At 37.0% G+C, this 18,202-nt stretch overlaps 1 protein-coding gene across 1 annotated transcript in view; it reads left to right on the top strand.

The window, feature by feature from the left end:
• ZDHHC17 (zDHHC palmitoyltransferase 17) overlaps positions 1-18,202 on the top strand; it is an 83,027-nt gene that overhangs the window by 25,127 nt on the left and 39,698 nt on the right. The window contains exons 3-5 of the mRNA XM_084876292.1: positions 2,540-2,662; positions 13,638-13,715; positions 14,293-14,437. Coding sequence (XP_084732418.1) covers positions 2,540-2,662; positions 13,638-13,715; positions 14,293-14,437 — 346 coding nt within the window. The remainder of the gene's footprint in view (positions 1-2,539; positions 2,663-13,637; positions 13,716-14,292; positions 14,438-18,202) is intronic.

The following is an 18,202-nucleotide window of genomic DNA, read 5'->3' as shown; positions in this document are numbered from 1 at the left end:
TGGAAAGTCTACAACTAGAAGCAAAGAGAAAAGCATACTGATTCTCAGAGGAAGTGCGGAAGGCAGAGGTACCGAGGCGCTCGCGCCCGCTGAGTGGACTGGCTACTGAGTACGCAGCTGGCTTTTTCAATCTGAAGGGGGACACAAGCTCCCTACTGCTCTCAACTCCAGTTCGGATGAGACTCTGGGGACCCAGACTCATACGGTGCGAAACTGGACTGTCTGGAAGTGGGCGGAACTCGAGGGTGGCTTTCTCTCAGAGGTGCTTGCAATGATTACTGCTGGACACTGAGACCCAGGGGTCTCTTAGGGCAGGGCTGATGGGGAAACCATTGTCTTAGGGCAGGGCTGATAGGAAACCTGGTCACCCAACTGCCCTCTTCTGTCAGCTGCTGTTTGCTCCACCCTGAGACTCCGCCCAATCCTAGTTGTGCATAGAGGCTTTTGCATATGAATGGCCTGGTCCTTTGAATTCTAAACTTACCTATCAGACTATAGCTGAGTCAGAGAGACCCACAACATCCAAAAGAAGGCCCTAGGCCCCACAGCAGCTTGCATTGCTTCACAGCTGGGCCTCATCTGGGCACCTCCAAACCCCAAGCAAAGAAGAGGAATCTGCAGATATCTCTGTAGCTCCTGCTGGATGGCCTCAAGTAGAGGCTAAATTAGCACCTCCTTGGAGATTCAAGAGCCAGTGTACCCAGGGGTCAGAGTAGGACCAACCAGATTACAGCTCCTCAGATCCATAAGGGACACACTCAGGGAACAGACTCAGTGAGCACCAAAGCCCCACCGAAGCAAGTCTTGTCTCACAAGGGTGTCTGCAGCACAGAAGTTCTCCCTTCGTAGACACAGCTGATCCTCAGCCAATTGGCCTGGAGGTCAATTCCTCCCAGTGATACCAACAACAATCAAGGCTTAACTACAACAAGACTGTACATACAGCCCACAAAGGGGTGCACCAAGAGTGTCTACCTCAGGTAACCGAGGAGGCTGAGCCACTGGGTCCTATAGGACACCTAGCACACAAAGCCACTCTATCAACTCAGGGAAGCAGCCAAAATGCAGAGGCAAAGAAAGAAATGGAGGAAAGCAAACGACTGGATATAGAGTTCAAAACCACAGATAATAAGGTTTTTCGAGAATTTTCTAGAAAGGCCAAAAAATTTAGTGAGACCCCAAGGATATGAAAAAGGACCAACTAGAAATTAAGCATGCAGTGACAGAAATAAAAAAGAATATACAGAGATCCAACAGCACACTAGAGGATCACAAGAATCAAGTCAGAGGTTTAAAATACAAAGAAGCAAAAAACACCCAACCAGAAAAGAAAAAAGAATAAAAAAATATGAAGATAGTGTAAGTAGCTTCTGGGACAATTTCAAGCATACCAACATCTGAATTATGGGGGTGCCGGAAGAAGAGTTAGCTCAAGATATTGAAAATCTATTGATATTTGAAGAAATAATGAGAGAAAACTTTCCCCACCTGGTGAAAGAAATAGATTTACAAGTCCAGGAAGTGCACAGAACCCCAAACAAAAGGAATCCAAAGAGGACCACACCAAGACACATAATAATTAAAATGCCAAGAGCAAAAGACAAAGAGAGAATATTAAAAGCAGCAAGAGAAAAACAGTTACCTACAAGGGAGCACTCATAGGACTGTTAGCTGATTTCTCAACAGAAACTGCAGGCCAGATGAGAGTGGCAAGAAATATTCAGTGATTTATAGCAAGAACCTACAACCAAGATTACTCTGCCCAGCAAAGCTATCATTCATAATTGAAGGTCAGATAAAGAGCTTCACAGATAAGAAAAAGCTAAAGGAGTTCATCACCACCAAACCAGTATTATATGAAATGCTGAAAGGTATTCTGTAAGAAGAGGAAGAAGAAAAAGGTAGAGAGAAAAATTATGAACAACAAATACATGTCAATCAATAAGTGAATCTAAAAATCAAGTGAATAAAAAATCTGATGAACAGAATAAACTGGTGAATATAATAGAATCAGGGGCATAGAAAGGCAGTGGACTGACAATCCTCAGGGGGAAAGGAATGTGGGGCTTGTGGGAAGAGACTGGACAAAGATTTTACACTTATGGATGAGGTCAGTGGGGTGGGGAAGACGGGCGGTAAGGGCGTGGGGTGGGGTGGGGTGGGAACCAGGTGGAGGGGAGCTATGGGGGGAAAAAGAGGAACAACTAATAATCTGAACAATAAAGATTTTAAAAAAATAAATAAGAGTATAAATAAATAAATAAATAAATATAAGCAAATGATAGATGTTTGATTTTTGGTATCCTTTTCTCTTCCAACTAATGAGATATTGCATTCTTATAGATGAGACAAAAACTATAAAATGGATTAGTGAAATCTGTTGGAATATTGATATGTAAAAAGTAGCATTTTATGTTCAGAAGTCCATTTCAATTTTCAGGTATCAAAATGGAGCATTATTTTCTTCTGAAATGTTATTTTTAGCTTTAAACTTCTTGTCAAATAGTAGTAATAATTTCTGTTTTTCCTTTTTTTCAAGATATGGCATATATGAACGTTGCCGAGAATTGGTGGAAGCAGGTTATGATGTGCGACAACCAGACAAAGAAAATGTCACACTTCTCCATTGGGCTGCTATCAACAATAGAATAGATTTAGTCAAGTACGTGTTTTCTGTATTTTTAAGTAGTATTATAAAAATATTAGAACTTATAAAAATTAATAATTTTTTAACAATGATAGCTTTTAAAATGTAGATTCTATGTACCTTTTTTCCTGAGTTTTGTTTTTTAACATATATTGAATTAATGTGTCATACTGAGCTGAGTACTTTTCCATGTATATTTCCTTTAATTTTAATTCCTAACTAGCCTTGTGTGAAAAATAATAACTACTGCTATCCAACAATGTGGAAACTGAAGCATAATGAGGTTAAATACTCTAATGATGACATACAGCTAATAAAGGTTGGAGTCAGGATGTTAACTCCAGCAGTCCACCTTGCAGATCACATTTTAAATATGAATTTTATGGGGAAGAGTTGCAAAAGAAATGAGAGGGGTTAAAAAGATAACTGGTAATAATATTCTGATTTAACTATTCAAACTAGTATAAGTGATGAATACATTTGAAATATAAAATGATTTTTATTACTGTTAATCTGCTGGATTAGTATCACTAAAAGGTAATTAGATAAGCAAGTCAGATGATAGAAATCTTAGTAAATCTGCTTTAGTAGTCATAATTTGGACATAAGACCTTTAAATAAAGACCAAGTGGAAAAGAACTGCTTGCAAGTGTGCAGTTAAATACAGCACACAGAGTCTAAAGTCAAGTAGGATTTAATGTCACATAAAATATGGGGGAGGAGGGCAATGGTAAGTAAGATATGTACACATATAATACCTTAATAAAAAAATGTCATAAAATAATTTATTTGCACCTAGAGTTCTAAAGAAAGATTAAACAAGTAATATCTAAAGCATTGAACTCCATGAATCACTTTCTTCCAGAGAGCATATTTTTCTTTTTTTCCTTTATGTATCTCTAACCTTCCCTTTGCTTTCAGTATGGGCCTCCTAATATGTAATTCTGTTTTGCTTATGGGAATTTTTTTTTTTTTTTTTTTTTTTTTGTGTGTGTGTGTGTGTGTGTGTGTGTGTGTGTGTGTTTAATCCTCACCCGAGGATATATTATACTTACATTGATTTTAGTGAGAGAGACATCAGTGCAAGGGAGGAACATTGGTTGCCTCCCAAAATGCACCCTGACTGGGGATTGAAACTACAACCTAGGTCTGTGCCCTGACCCGAAATTGAACCCAGAACCCTTTGGTAGATTGGATGACCCAGGAAAATGTTTTTAATCTTCATTAGTGAAGGAAATTTTCACATAGCATAAAAATCTAGGTTTTTGTTTGTTTTATTTAAAAATATTCCACTGTTTTCTGGCTCCTTTTACTTTTAATAAATCAGTCTTAAGTATTGTGCGTATAGAGGCTTTCTTTTTTCCTGGATGTTTTAAGATTTTTGTTCCTGGTTTGTTTTTTTTGTTGTTGTTGTTTTTTTTTTTTTTTGCAGTTTCATGATGATGTATGTAGGTGTGGATTTTAAAAAAATTTGCCCTGAATGACATTGCTCAAAATTTTTGATTGTATGGATTGATGTTTTCATCAGTTCTGAAGAAATCTCAGTCATATTTCTTCAAATATTTCTCTGGCCCATTCTCTTTTTGGTCTCTTTCTAGAAAACCAGTTAAATGTATGCTTGATCTTTTCATTGTAGACTGTTCTTATCCACTCTTCTATGTGTGTGTTCTCTCCTTTTGTCTCTGCTTCATTCTGGAAACTTTTGACTTATTTTGCAGTTCATTTATTTTCTGTTTATGTATTATCTGCTGTTAAATATATTCCTTGTGTTTCTAATTTTGTTTATTTTTAAGTTCTATAATAAAAAAAAACCCCACAAAAAACAATGTGATACTTAAATATTTGTTCCTAAAATTTTATATTTGTTTTATATACTTGGACATAGTAAATTTAGTTTCTTTATAATCTGTGTCTGAGAATATATAGCATTTTGAGTCTGTGTGGGTCTATATCTGTTATATTATTATGTGCCTGACTATGTTTGATTATGTATTAGACATTGTGTTTGAAAATTATTTGTTGAATAAGTTGAGGCCTAAGATGAGAAGATTTCTGCTAGTATTTGTTTACGCTAGCCCCAACTTTAACCTAATTTTAAGGCTTTAGATTTTCTGGATCACTCAAGTGGCTGAAGACCATGCTAAAGCCAGTTTTATTTCTGGTTCTTAATTATTACTACAGTGCAGCTTTTTGGAGTCCCAGCCCTTGTCTCTAAGGCAGATGGTGTCCAAGTGGTTTTCTGACTTCTCTAGGTTTTAATCCTTTCCTGAATCTTGGCCTGCTATGTGCTCTTATTTTTCTTAGGCTTTGCTTTTTTTAGGAAATGTTTTTTAAATTTCATTGAGTTTTTTAGTTTCTTTAATGGGAGGGTTGACTCAGATTATCTAGCCTTCCACAACCTCTGTAGTTTTTCAATTAATACATTTTAATCAAAATAGTACATAAATGATTTGGAAAAGATCCCAAAATGTACTTAAAAGGTTACAATGGGAATTAGCAATACCTCCCCACTCTCTGAGTCCTGAATCCCCAAAGTAACCCTTTTCAATGCTTTAGCTATTTCTTTCAGTATTTACTCTAGTATTTTATATATTTGTATTGTTAGTTTTATCTAAACTTATCTTCTTTACACAAATGATAGTAAACACTATTCTGCCTTTTCATTTAATTTATATATATTTGAGATTTTCCAGATTAGTACAAATAGAGTTGCATTATTTTTTTTTTTAAACTATGTAATATTCAATTATATGGATTTAATTCATGAATGGTTTTCATATAGTTGATTCTGGTGTTTTTACTAGTACAGTGCTGTATTTGTTCACATATCATTGTGCTTATGTTCATATCTATTAATATCTGTAGAATTCTTAGGAGTAAGAAAGCTAGAAAGATGATTTTTGAATTTTAATGAATATTGCCAACTTCTATACTGTTATTTTTTTATTTATCAGTTATTATATTTTTGCTGTGGGATAACTAGATATCTTAGATCACCTCACCATGAATACTTCTTCCTTCACCTCTGTGGGCATAGATTTGGTTAAATCACTATGCAAAATTAAATTGTTAGTATATAAATTCTCACTGCTAACCCCAGGAGTCTTCTGTTCTTTCCTGTAGAAATCTGTTTTTTGTCTGAAGTAACAGTTCCTTCATTAAAAAAAAAAAATTATATCTATCTATCTATCTATCTATATTGATTTCAGAGATGAAGGAAGAAGAAGAGAGAGATAGAAACTCCCATGATGAGAGAGAATCATTGATCGGCTGCCTCCTGCAAGTCCCCCACTGGGGATCGAACCCACATCCCTGGCATGTGCCCTTGACTGAACTCGAACCTGGGACCTTTCATGCTCTATCCACTGAGCCAAACTAGTTAAGGGCCAGTTGCTTCATTTTAAAAAATTTGTTCAATTTGTTATATGTCATAACTAATTCTTACTATACTCTTAGAACTGTAAAACCCCTCTATATGCAAATAATATGAGATCATTTATTAGTTCTTCCTGGATTTCCACCTTTCTGCTCCAGCCCTGACTGTTTGCCCTTTAAAGCTACTGTACAACAGTTGTCTTGAGACTTCCCTTTACCATCATCCTGATAAATCCCTTTGCTCCAGGATTCGTCTCAGTTTTCTGATCTCAGGTTTTTATCTTTATTGCTTTGCTCCCTGGTTTTAGTAGAGCACATTTCCTGATAGCTTGCTGAGGGAGAGAATGCTTGGGAGATAGATGTTTTGAAGTTACAATATCTCCCGACCTTATACTTTTATTGGTTGGTTGTCTGAACATAGATTTCTAGATTAAAAGTCATTTTCTCCAAATTTTAAAACATTACTTTGCTATTTTCTTACTTCAAGTATGTTTGATTTCATTTTATTGATCAAAAATTTACTTTTGTCTTGTGTTTAGAAATATATAAGAAAGTTTGAAGTGAGAAATGCAGATAAAAAGTATTAATGCTGCATGCCTTACAAATTGTTCCAAACCACACATGGATTAGTGAGGTTACAAAATAAAGTCAGTAAACTATAGAGTGAGTTAAAAATCACAGTGTCTGAGAAATATTATATTTCCAGGTAGGTAAGCTTAATTTATTACAGCACATAGTCTATTGAATTACTTTCCTAAAACAAACATCTGCTGAGTAAATACAGTTTTCCTAACAATTGGTATTCATAGCCTCAAGATTAATTTTTTCTATTGGGTTTTAAATTACCCCCTACTTAAAAATTCCAACATATTACTTCTATTTCATGGATGCTGGCAGAAGATACATGGTCAATTAGAGACAAAGGACTTGATTATTTACTTTTGTGTTTAGCATGAACATAGTATTTGCATAGGTCCCTCTTGCTCTTTAGGTTCTATAAGAGTGGCTTGATATTGTCCAGATGGATGCAGCACACACAGTGGGTTTGTGTTGCAGCTTGGGGAATTCATTGCTTTTATAGTAATTGGTAAGCAAGCTTGCTCTTTGTCCCAGAGGAAGACGTCACCTGATCTCTAAAGGCTGCTCGATGTAAACACGACTAAGAGAAATGGCCTATGTAAAGAGTGGGTAGGGCCTTGCAGTTTTGGTATACCTAGCAAGACATGGGAGCACAAGAGACCCATGGCCCAGTGTCTCTTCTAACAGTTAACATTTTATCAGAATGTGTAATAAAGGAACTTACCACAAGCAAAGTAGTTGGGTCACCTTCATGATGATGTAAATGTACTTTGGAAAGGAGGAGATACTCAGCCTGCATAGGTTTATATTCCTAATTAATGTCTTCAATTGAAAGTTTTTCGACTATTTTTCAGCTTTTACCCTAATGTAATAAAATAGAAAAGATTAGCTCAACCTCTTGTCTTCAACAGTCTGTTGTTACCTTAAAGATCTTCATTAACAACAAACAACAGCTGAAACCAGTTTGGCTCAGTGGATAGAGCGTCGGTCTGCAGACTGAAAGGTCCTGGGTTTGATTCTGGTCAAGGGCATGTACTTTGGTTGCAGGCACATCCCCGGTGGGGGGTGTGCAAGAGGCAGCTGATTGATGATTCTCTCTGATCTCTATCCCTCTCTCTTCCTCTCTGTAAAAAAATCAATAAAATATATTTTAAAAAACCACACAAACAAACAAAAAAACCAACAATGCATGTAAGTGTTTGATTTCAAGTCAAGACTCTATTAAAGAATACTAGTGGCCTGGTGCACAACATTTTTCACAGGTAGGGTCCCTAGGCCTGGCCAGCGATCAGAGCCAATCAGGTTCCCTGCCTCCCCATTTCCAGGCCCCCTCCCCTCACCAACTGTAGTCTGCCACCACACAACTCCCCCCACCCCCCTACCTTCTCCTTTCCTTGCTCCCTCAGCGCCCTGCCACCACTGGTCACCTGCCATGTTCCGTGCCACCTAATGGTGGTCAGCACATGTCATAGCAATCAATCAAACTTCTGGTCTCCAGGTGGAACTCCTGAGGAGACACTTTGCATATTGGCCTTTTATATTTATAGATGGCCTTTATTAAAAAAATATGGAGCTTATAATTTTCTGAGAACACACTGTGTGTGTGGCTTATTACTCTTGGCAACATGTAATTTTTTTTCTTTAGCCCCAATTTTGTGAAAGTTTATTGTGCATTGATGGGTTTTTATTTATTTAAAAATTCAATTTATGGTCATTAATTTGCCACTTATAGCCTAGAAATTTGCCTTTTTAGTTTAGGGAAGAATTCTTGCATTGTGCCCTCAAAAGTGACTCATTTTTATTTTTTGTTTTTTTTTTTTCTTTCAGGAACTTTTTATTTGTTTGATACTGGAACCAACCAAGTTAATCCCTTCTTCCTCCCCCCCCCCCCCCCTTTTTTTTTAAGCTTTATTCCAGTTACCTTTTGTCTCCCTGTATAGCAATTATACTTTGGAGAGAGTTTCTTAACTTACCTTCTAATTTTTCTTTTTATTTCTAATTATATCTAACACATTTTCAGTTTTTAAGCATTTCTTCTGTTTCCCCCTACCTTTAAAGAAAAATTTGGTTCTTTTATCATAGGTATATAGTCTTTTATATTTTTGGAGGCTGTAACTTTTATTGTGTTTTTTAAGTTTTTCTTCTCTGTATATTGTCTATTTTGGGCTTGTTTTATTTTGGCCTTCTTCCATATTTGAACTTTCACTTAATTGTCTAATCTTATTTGGCCATTCATATTTAGAAGAGACATAAAACACCTGCTTATGCCCTGACCAGTGTGGCTAAGTTGGTTGGATATCGTCTAATGGATTGAAAGGTTACCAGTTTGATTCCCCATCAGGCACATGCCCAGTTTGTGGGCTTGATCCCTAGGAGGCAGCCAATAGATGTTTCGCTTTCACATTGATGTTTCTCTTTTTCCCTCTTCCTTCTTCTTTCTCTAAAAACCAATAAAAATCTTAAGAAAAACAAAAAACAAAAAACAAAAAAAAACCTGGAAGCTTTGAAACTTAGAGAATTTATAGTAGGAGCTTCCCAAATGTCCATTTCTGGAGGTTTTTCTCTGGGGTTGCTCAGTTTCTCTAGGAGAAGAATCTTCTGATTTGTGGGGTGGGCCTAAGCATCTGTCTAGCTGCCTGTTGATCAGAGCAAGGAAAATGGCTTGGAATTCTTATTATTTAGTATGTAAACTTTCATTGGATTGCCACGTTTTTAGTAAAATGTTTTATATGGTTCTCTGATTTAATTTCCAGAGGCTCAAACTTCTTGGGTAAAGTTGCACAGCAAACACCTTTTGGCAAACACTGATGACTGACTATTAAAATCAACATGGGCTTGAGGCTGAAACCCAAGTCACCACCATACAATGAAGTTTAGGGATGCAAGAATGAGTCTGAACTTTAAGAGTTTGAATTACTACTACAATAATATTAAAAATTTGAGTAGTCATATTTTAAGATTTAGCAGTATAGTGTACACTATACTGTTAAATCAGTGAATACTTTTATGGTACTGTCAGCTGCTTGATTGCTTCCATGCCACTAAAAATGCCTATTTGTAATGTTAAATAAATACTAACTTTCATGGAGTATATAGGTCGGAAAACAATTTTTCAGTAACTTTTATATTAACGTTCAGCCAGTGTTTATATTTACAGTTAGCTTCTTATTACTTTCTTTAGGGGTAACAATTGACTTTAATCTCTTAAATTGACTTTAATCTCTTAGTTTTTCTAGGGTTTTATAATATACTAGAGACCTGGTGCACGAATTTATGCACCAGTGGGGTCTCTTGGCCTGGCTCTCTGACATCCCTGAGCATTCCCAGATTGTGAGAGGGTATAGGCCAGGTCCAGGGACCCCACCAGTGCATAGTCAGGGATGGGAAGGGATGTGGGAGGTGGCCATCTGGGGAAGTACTGTCTCACTCAGTACCGATCAGTCAGACCCCAGCAGCAAGCTAACCTACAGGTTGGAGCAGTCAGTGCATGTAATAGCAACTGGTCAACTGTCTGCCCCCTGGGGGTCAATGCACATCATAGCGAGCAGTTGAGTGGCATTAGCATATAATTAGCATATTTTGCTTTGATTGGTTGAACAGGCATCCAAACATTTAACATATTAGGTTTTGATTATATAGGACTAGAGGCCTGGTGCATGAAAACTCATGCATTGGAGGGGGGGCTCCCTCAGTCCAGCCTACCCTCTCTCACAGTTCTGGAGCCCTCAGGGGCGGGTGCGACCCGGCGATCAGGGAAAGGCAACACCCCCATCACATCTCTGCTACTGCCACCAGCAGCACAAGCTCGGCCATTCCTGGTTACCTGATCCTCGGGTGGCCCTTGGAGTGTGGGCAGCTGCCATCCAAGGCTTGCTTGCACCTTGGGCCAGCCCTGGGCAGCTGGGGGGCTGAGGGGACTGGGGGACTCCGGAGTCAGGTATGCAGAGCGACTGGACCTACTTGGGGATGGACCCAGCTGTGCTGCATGCCTGCCACCCCAGTGGTGCTGAGGAGACTGGGCGCCATCATCTTGTGGCTGTGGGTGCCACCATCTTTGAAGGCATGGCAGTTAATTACCGGTTGCATATTCCCTCCTTATAGACTGTGGGCACTGCCATTTTTGTGAGGGTGTGTCAGTTAGTTAGCATATTCCCTCTTTATTAGATAGGATTCTGGTTTGCTTCTCATTGGTGCCCAGCTCTGGAGATATTGGAGTTTTAGCAATTTTTTTTTTTAATTGATTTTTTACAGAGGAAGGGAGAGAGGTAGAGAGTTAGAAACATCAATGATAGAGAAACATCGATCAGCTGCCTCTTGCACATACCCTATTCAGGATGTGCCCGCAACTAAGGTACATGCCCTTGACCGGAATCGAACCTGGGACCCTTGAGTCCACAGACTGATGCTCTATCCACTGAGGCAAACTGGCTAGGGCTGTTTTTCATTTTTCAAATGCTGGTTGATATCTCTTGTTCATTGATGGCCCTTTCTCAATACCTGGGGATCATTAGTACTTGCAGTAGCACTGTGATAATAACCTAGTATTGCAGGAAAACTTTAGTTTAAAAATAAGAAGCATATGGACTTCTCAGGAGTATAGTTTTGAGCTAGGGTCTTATAGCTACAAGGAATAACATGTTATAAAAAATACTAGCAGCTAGGTGCATATAATTTGTGCACTTGGGGGGGTGGGGGGAGGGTCCCTCAGCCAGGCCTGTGTCCTCTCGCAGTCTGGGAGCCCTTGGGGAACGTCCAGCTGACGGCTTGGGGAGCGGGCCTAAGTCAGCAATTGGACACCCTTGGGGCTGCCACAGAGGCTGGAGATGCTCTTGCCACCGCCATTGTGCTCGCCAGCTGTGAGTCCAGCTTCTGGGAGCAGCACTCCTGCTGTGGGAGCACACTGACCACCAGGGCACAGCTCCTGCATTGAGCATCTGCCCCTGGTCAGTGTGCATCATAGCACCGGTTGTTCCACCATTTGGTCAATTTGCATATTACTCTTTTATTATATAGGATAGTAGTACTTCTCTTCCAGGAGTTTATAATGAAAAGGTAATAGGAGTGATTCTTTTTTAGCATAGAGGAAAAAAAATTCTTCTATTGAAAACAAAGTTGTATTTTAAAACCATGTTAGAAATAGCTTATTGTCTTAGCTCTAGAAAGTGTTTGAAATGTGAGTAAAAATAATTCTCTGGAACAGATATATTGACTATAGAGAAGGTAATCAAATTTTGTTTTTTTAATGCCAGTTGAAAATTTTTAGAAAATATTTTCTATCAAAGCTGTTCTTTGAGCTGTACTTTTCTTTGGGCTCAAAATATAATTTTCAGCTGTTACATAATCTCTGCCAGGTACCTTAAGAAACAGTTTAGGACTGATTAAATGTCTGTGTTCAGATTATAAACATTTTGTATTTTTGTTCTAATTTACAGAATTTAAAACTGATATTTTGGACTGAAAATATTTTAGTATGGAAATATTTTAAGGTACTTTAAACTATTTTACATTATAGAGTGGAATTGGACTCCTCACCACAGTGCTTTATAAGCACCAATTTAATGAATACTTACATAAAGCAGAAAATTTCTGAATCAAGCATGTAATCATGAATATACGAGGGGCCCGTTGCAAGAAGATTCCTGCAAGTGGCCTCTGTGGCTGTGAGCACACCACCACCGCCCGCCCCGCCCCACCCTGCCCCTCCATCTTTGTTGGGTTAATTTGCATACTCTGATTGGCTGTGGGCATAGCAAAGTTATGGTCAATTAGCATTTTTCTCTTTTATTAGTGTATATTAAATGTTTAGAATTGTGTATATTAAGAGTCTTTGCATTAAACTTACAACAATTTAAGAGCCCCAGTAATATACATACATCAGCAAGCATTTGACGTGAAAATGCCTTAAATCAGCAGTCACCAACCTTTCAGACCTCACAGACCACTAGAGGTCTGCAGACTACCATTTGGCAATCGCTGCTCCAAAGGTTTCCTTAAACCAGCAGTCACCAACCTTTTGGACCTCACAGACCACCAGTAAATCATTTACTATATTCAAGAGTCATTGCATTGATTATTCTTAAAGCAAGCATTATAAGAAGCAGCTAAATCTTATTCATTTCACAGGACATCAAGGTGCTATGACATTAATATATTAAGCAGTGAGGTTGCTCTTTTTAAAGCAACACAGCTTTAAAGACATAACAAACAAGGCATCATAAAAACTTCTATTTATCTTTTATAATTTATAAAATTCTTTTATGTGTATTGTTTGACTTAGTCTACAGTAAACTTGTGAGGTAAGTAAAGCTTAATAACCTGAGTGTCTTCTACTCATAGACCAGTAGTTCTCAACCTTTCTAATGCCTCGACCCTACTGTTATGAATCGTAATGTAAATATCTGTGTTTTCCGATGGTCATAGGCGATCTTGCTAGTGGTTCTCAATCTGCCATAGAGCCTAAGACCATCGGAAAACACATATATTACAGTTCATTAACAGTAACAAAATTACAGTTATGAAGTAGCAACGAAAATAATTTTATGGTTGGGGTTCACCACAACATGAGGAACTGTATTAAAGGGTTGCTGCATTAAAAAGGTTGAGAACCACTTCCATAGATTGTCTAGCATGTTATATAGTTCTCCTGATTCCAAGATTCTGTCTACTGCTTTCTGAACCAAGTCTTTGTGGTTCTCTGACTGCTTGTGTTTTGTTTTTTTCTTGCTTTTTTACATGATTGTTATTTGGTATTGCTATTACCAAATGGTAACTTTTTGGTAACTTTAAATTTTTATGGTAACTTCAATTTTTTGATAACTTCAATTTTTTCCCCTTTTACTTCTAGAACAAAAGACAGTGATGTGTTTGATATAAAATTCTGCTAAATATATTTTTAAACTTTCATAAACGATCATTTATCTTTTAAGGCATAAACTAGCTTGAGATAAAAAATGAAAAACATTTTTCTTTTTTTTACATAATTACTTGAAACTTGAAAATGAAAGTTGTCTAAATTATTTAAAATTTTGTCTTACAGATACTACATTTCGAAAGGTGCTATTGTGGATCAGCTTGGAGGAGACCTAAATTCAACTCCATTGCATTGGGCAACAAGGTTTAAATCTGCTTCTGGATTTATTTTTCATTTTGGTTTCTTTATTAGTCTGTAACTAAGCAACTTTTTTAATGATATGCTATAATGAATAGGAAAACATATGCCAATAGTATTAGCATCATTATATTAATGTATTGTTATCTGTATTAGGATAAAATTTTATTGTCCAGATGTCCTAAGGGAATTAACTATGTATATGTTAATCCAATTAATTATATGATTGGATTAAACTTTAGATTTGTAAATTTAATAATACTTTTGCAGCCTATATATATTACAATTAAAGAAGTTGCCCAGTTTACCAAATGATTACTATAATAATGGAATATGAGTAATAGAATATAGTAACTATTTATTACAGATTTATAGAAGTTATGAGTATCTAAGTTTCCAAGTTAAGAATTAAGAACCATGAATCCTAAATGTGTCTTGACACATATATCTGTTATAAAATAACTTTTAAAACTTATTTGTGTTACCTTTTTTTTTACCATTACCCTATTTAAAAGAAAGATCTTTTCAGAGGATACTATTTGAAGTAACTGTATATCTAACTGTTTATTCTTTTATGTTTTAGACAAGGACATCTATCTATGGTTGTGCAACTGATGAAATATGGTGCAGATCCTTCATTAATTGATGGAGAAGGATGTAGCTGTATTCATCTGGCTGCTCAGTTTGGACATACCTCAATTGTTGCTTATCTCATTGCAAAAGGACAGGTAAAAAAAACACAATGGTGGATTTTAATCAGAAGTTCTTCATGATTTCAATGCACAATGGTGGATTTTAATCAGAAGTTCTTCATGGTTTAAATGCCTGATATCATTGGTGTTACAAGTAATAACCTGGTAATATTTAAATAACTAGAGGCTTGGTGCATGGAATTCATGCACTGGGGGACGCGGGGGAGGGAATGTTCCAATCTGGGACCCTTCCGGGGATCTTTGACTGCCAGTTTAGGCCCTATCCACAGGGAGTTGGACATCCCTCTCACAATCTGGACTGCTGGCTCCTAACCACTCTTCTGCCTGGCTGCCTGTTTGCCTGATTGCCCCTAACTACTTCTGCCTGCCAGCCTGATAGCCCCTTAACCGCTCCCCTGCTGTCATGATTGACACTTGACTGCTCCCCTGCTGGCCCAATTGCCCCCAACTGCCCTCCCCTGCAGTCCTGGTAGCCTCCAACTGCCCTCCCCGCTGACCATCTTATGACAATGTGGGGGCAGCCATCTTGTGACGATGTGGGGGCAGTGATCTTGTGACGACATGGGGACGGCCATCTTGTGACGATGTGGGGGCAGTGATCTTGTGACGACATGGGGCGGCATCTTGTGGCAGCCATCCTGTGACACGGGGGCATGAGAGTCAATTTGCTTATTACCTCTATTATGTGGGATACTTTCTGATGGATGAAGAGAAAAGATAAATATATACAGTAATTAATTTGATATTCAGCTATGTGATACTTCATGTAGTTAACATAAAATTAAGGAAGGTAATCATGAACATATAATAGTCCATTAAGTTGGGCTTTTTTATTTCTGAGAGTAATAAAAGTGAATCCCAGAAAGTAAGGAAGAAAATTCAAGTATTTTAAAAAAATATATCATCTGAATTCATTTAAGCTTTTTGAACACATTACTGGCTATTTCCTATATTAAGTACCTCTCGAGGGGGATAAAATCTTTAAGATCAGTTTTTCAGTTTCTGCTAAATAAAATAATGCTGCTTCACATATGCCAGAAAAGTTCTCATGATTTAAGTGGTTTTTCTGATTTTTTCTGAATGTACATTGACTATAATCATGTTAAATATTACAAGTTTATATGTATCATGTTTTTGTAATAAATATATTTTGTTAAAAATATTGCCACTCGTTTTTCATTCATGTATTTTTTCTGGTTATGCTTAAATATTAGTTTTATAGCTAAGGATCTCATAAGAGTAAGACAAAATATTTGAGTTTATTGTTATTAACATTTATTTTAATTTAAACTTTTATGCTGATTTAGAATTTGAATAGTATTTATTTTATGAATCCCTTAAGATTGGCAATGTCAAGCAATGACAGTTGTGTGTGTGCATTATAGCTTAGGAAAATGGCATAAACTGGTTAAGTTAATTGCTGAAAGGGGGAGTTTATTTCTTATTGTGTTAACAAACCATCCCAAAATTGATGGCTTAAGAACACCACCAAAATTTATTGTTTTTCACAGTTCTGTGGTTTGGCCTTGACTAGGTGGTTCTTCTTGTGATAATTGCTGGGAGCTGCAGTCATCTGGGAGCTCAGCTGAGCTAGAGGATAGCTCACTCAAACATACTTTGTACCTTGGTAGGAATGGCTAAAAGGCTGGGCTCAACTGGAATGCGAGACAGCTTGGCTTCTGTCTTTTTCTCCATGCAGTCTCAGAACTTCTCCACATACCCCCGACCCCCATGTGATCTCTGCAGCAGGGGAAGTGGACTTACATGGTGGCTCAGAGGTCCCAACAGAACAGAAGCAGAAGCTGTTTTGCCTTTTTTAAGTCGTGGGTGTTCAACTGGCACAGCAGCATTTCTCCATTTTTTTCAGTTACAGCAAGTAATAGAGCCAGACCATGTTCAAAGTGGTAATGCAAGGGTTTGAATTCCAGAGGTGAGGTTTACTGGGGCCATCATTGGAGACCAACTACAGGGGATTATCCTTGTTCTCCCACAGTTTCTTCTAGACTGGTGGTTGAAGGAGTAGATAGTGCCATAGCATATGACAGTATCTTTAATGGCTTTCTGTTTGCAGATATAATTTTATAATACTCAATTTTCCTTTGAGTTTTTAACTGGATTAGAAAAGTGTAAATCTTTGAGTCTTCCTGGTCTTTTTGTTAGTGCACTAATTTTGGAATTTGGATGCTTTCAATAATCTTTTCCAAGCATGTCAAACTTGTGGCCAGCAGTCCGCACTTTTGACATGCTTGGGTAGGCTATAAAATTATTAAAGAGCAATGGTTTCTACCTGTCATGGTACTTTTTGTATAATAAATGCATGATGATGATAATATATGTCTTTCAAAAAATTACTCTTTTTCATAAGTAAATTGTTTTTCTGCTTACAGCAGTAACACATGCATAATTAAATTATTCAAACCTAATAAAAGAGTATGATTTAGAAAATGAAATCTCCTTCCTCTCTCTCTCCCAATAGGGTTACTTCCTATAACAGTTTCGTGTGTATTTTTTCAGCATTTTTTACTTTGTATACTCCAGTATGTTGTAAAGCACACCCCTCTACTGTGCATTACATTATACTTTGAATGGGGTCTAAAGTCCTTCTTTGGCCTATGTGATCTAGCCCTGGATACCTCTCGAGCTTAACTTCTGCCATCTTACTCTGCTTTAACTATCCCAGTCTTGCTGTTTCTTGATCAACTCTGATAGGTTATTGTCTTAAGGCCTTTGTGTTTGCTGTTTCTTCTGCTTGGTAAATCCTTTCCTCAGATAGTTACAGTTCTCTCTCTTTAATCAGTTGATTTGAGACCTATCGGTTGAGAACCGCTAGCAGGGTTGCCTAAGACCATCGGGAAACACAGATATTTACATTATGATTCATAACAGTAGCAAAATTAAAGTTATGAAGTAGCAACAAAAATAAATTTTATTAGTTTTGATTAGTTCCCAAGTATAAGCAGTAATAAATAAGTATATTTTTATTTCTTCTTTCCTCTTTCCACTTTAGTCAATAATACTGTTTTTTCATAGTATTAACATTGTTCTGATAAATATAACTACATTTCTGTTACTTGATTTTTCAGCTTTAAATAACATCCTTTGAGTTATAACTATTACACATTAGGCACTCATCATACTTTTTTTCAACCTTTTTCTATTCCCTTACCCCCATTTTTTGGTAATTGGAGCAATTTTACATTTTTAGGACATATAACATTTCCATACAGTTTGTCATTCTATTCTTCACAAATGTTTCATTTTAGTTACACCATTAAATATATTTAGCGCTCACTACCAATTCTTTTGGATGATTTTCAGGAGAAAAAGGGAAAATGCTAAGTTACGGATCCCTGTTAATCATCGAATTCCCATAAGCTATTGATCTGGGCTTGTTAATTCTTCCTAATAGAGAATACCCATACATCCAGACTGAACTTGGAAAAGAAGTACCAAGTTTTAAATCCTGATCCAAAGAGAGAAAAGGTTGAATTTCATTTTTCTTTTAGTACTCTAGAGATGTGACATAATTTTACATTTTTTATTTATTGATTTTTTTAATGCCATCACTTTTTTAAAAGGAAATGAAAAAAACAAAAGGGAAGAAGAAATCTAAACATAATAATTTACCTGTTTGTTTTAATTGGGCATCAAATTTATTTTAGCTTTCTTAAAACCTTGACAGCTGAAGGAGGTAAAATAAGATAAAGTACTTAACTCCCATGTAATAAACAAGGAAGCTTGCCATTTTTTAGAGAAGATTTTTTAATTAAAAAAAAATCA

The sequence above is a fragment of the Pipistrellus hanaki genome (assembly GCF_964339955.1).
Source record: "Pipistrellus hanaki genome assembly, chromosome: 3".
Lineage (NCBI taxonomy): Eukaryota > Metazoa > Chordata > Mammalia > Chiroptera > Vespertilionidae > Pipistrellus > Pipistrellus hanaki.
This window is presented reverse-complemented; position numbering and strand designations above follow the sequence as displayed.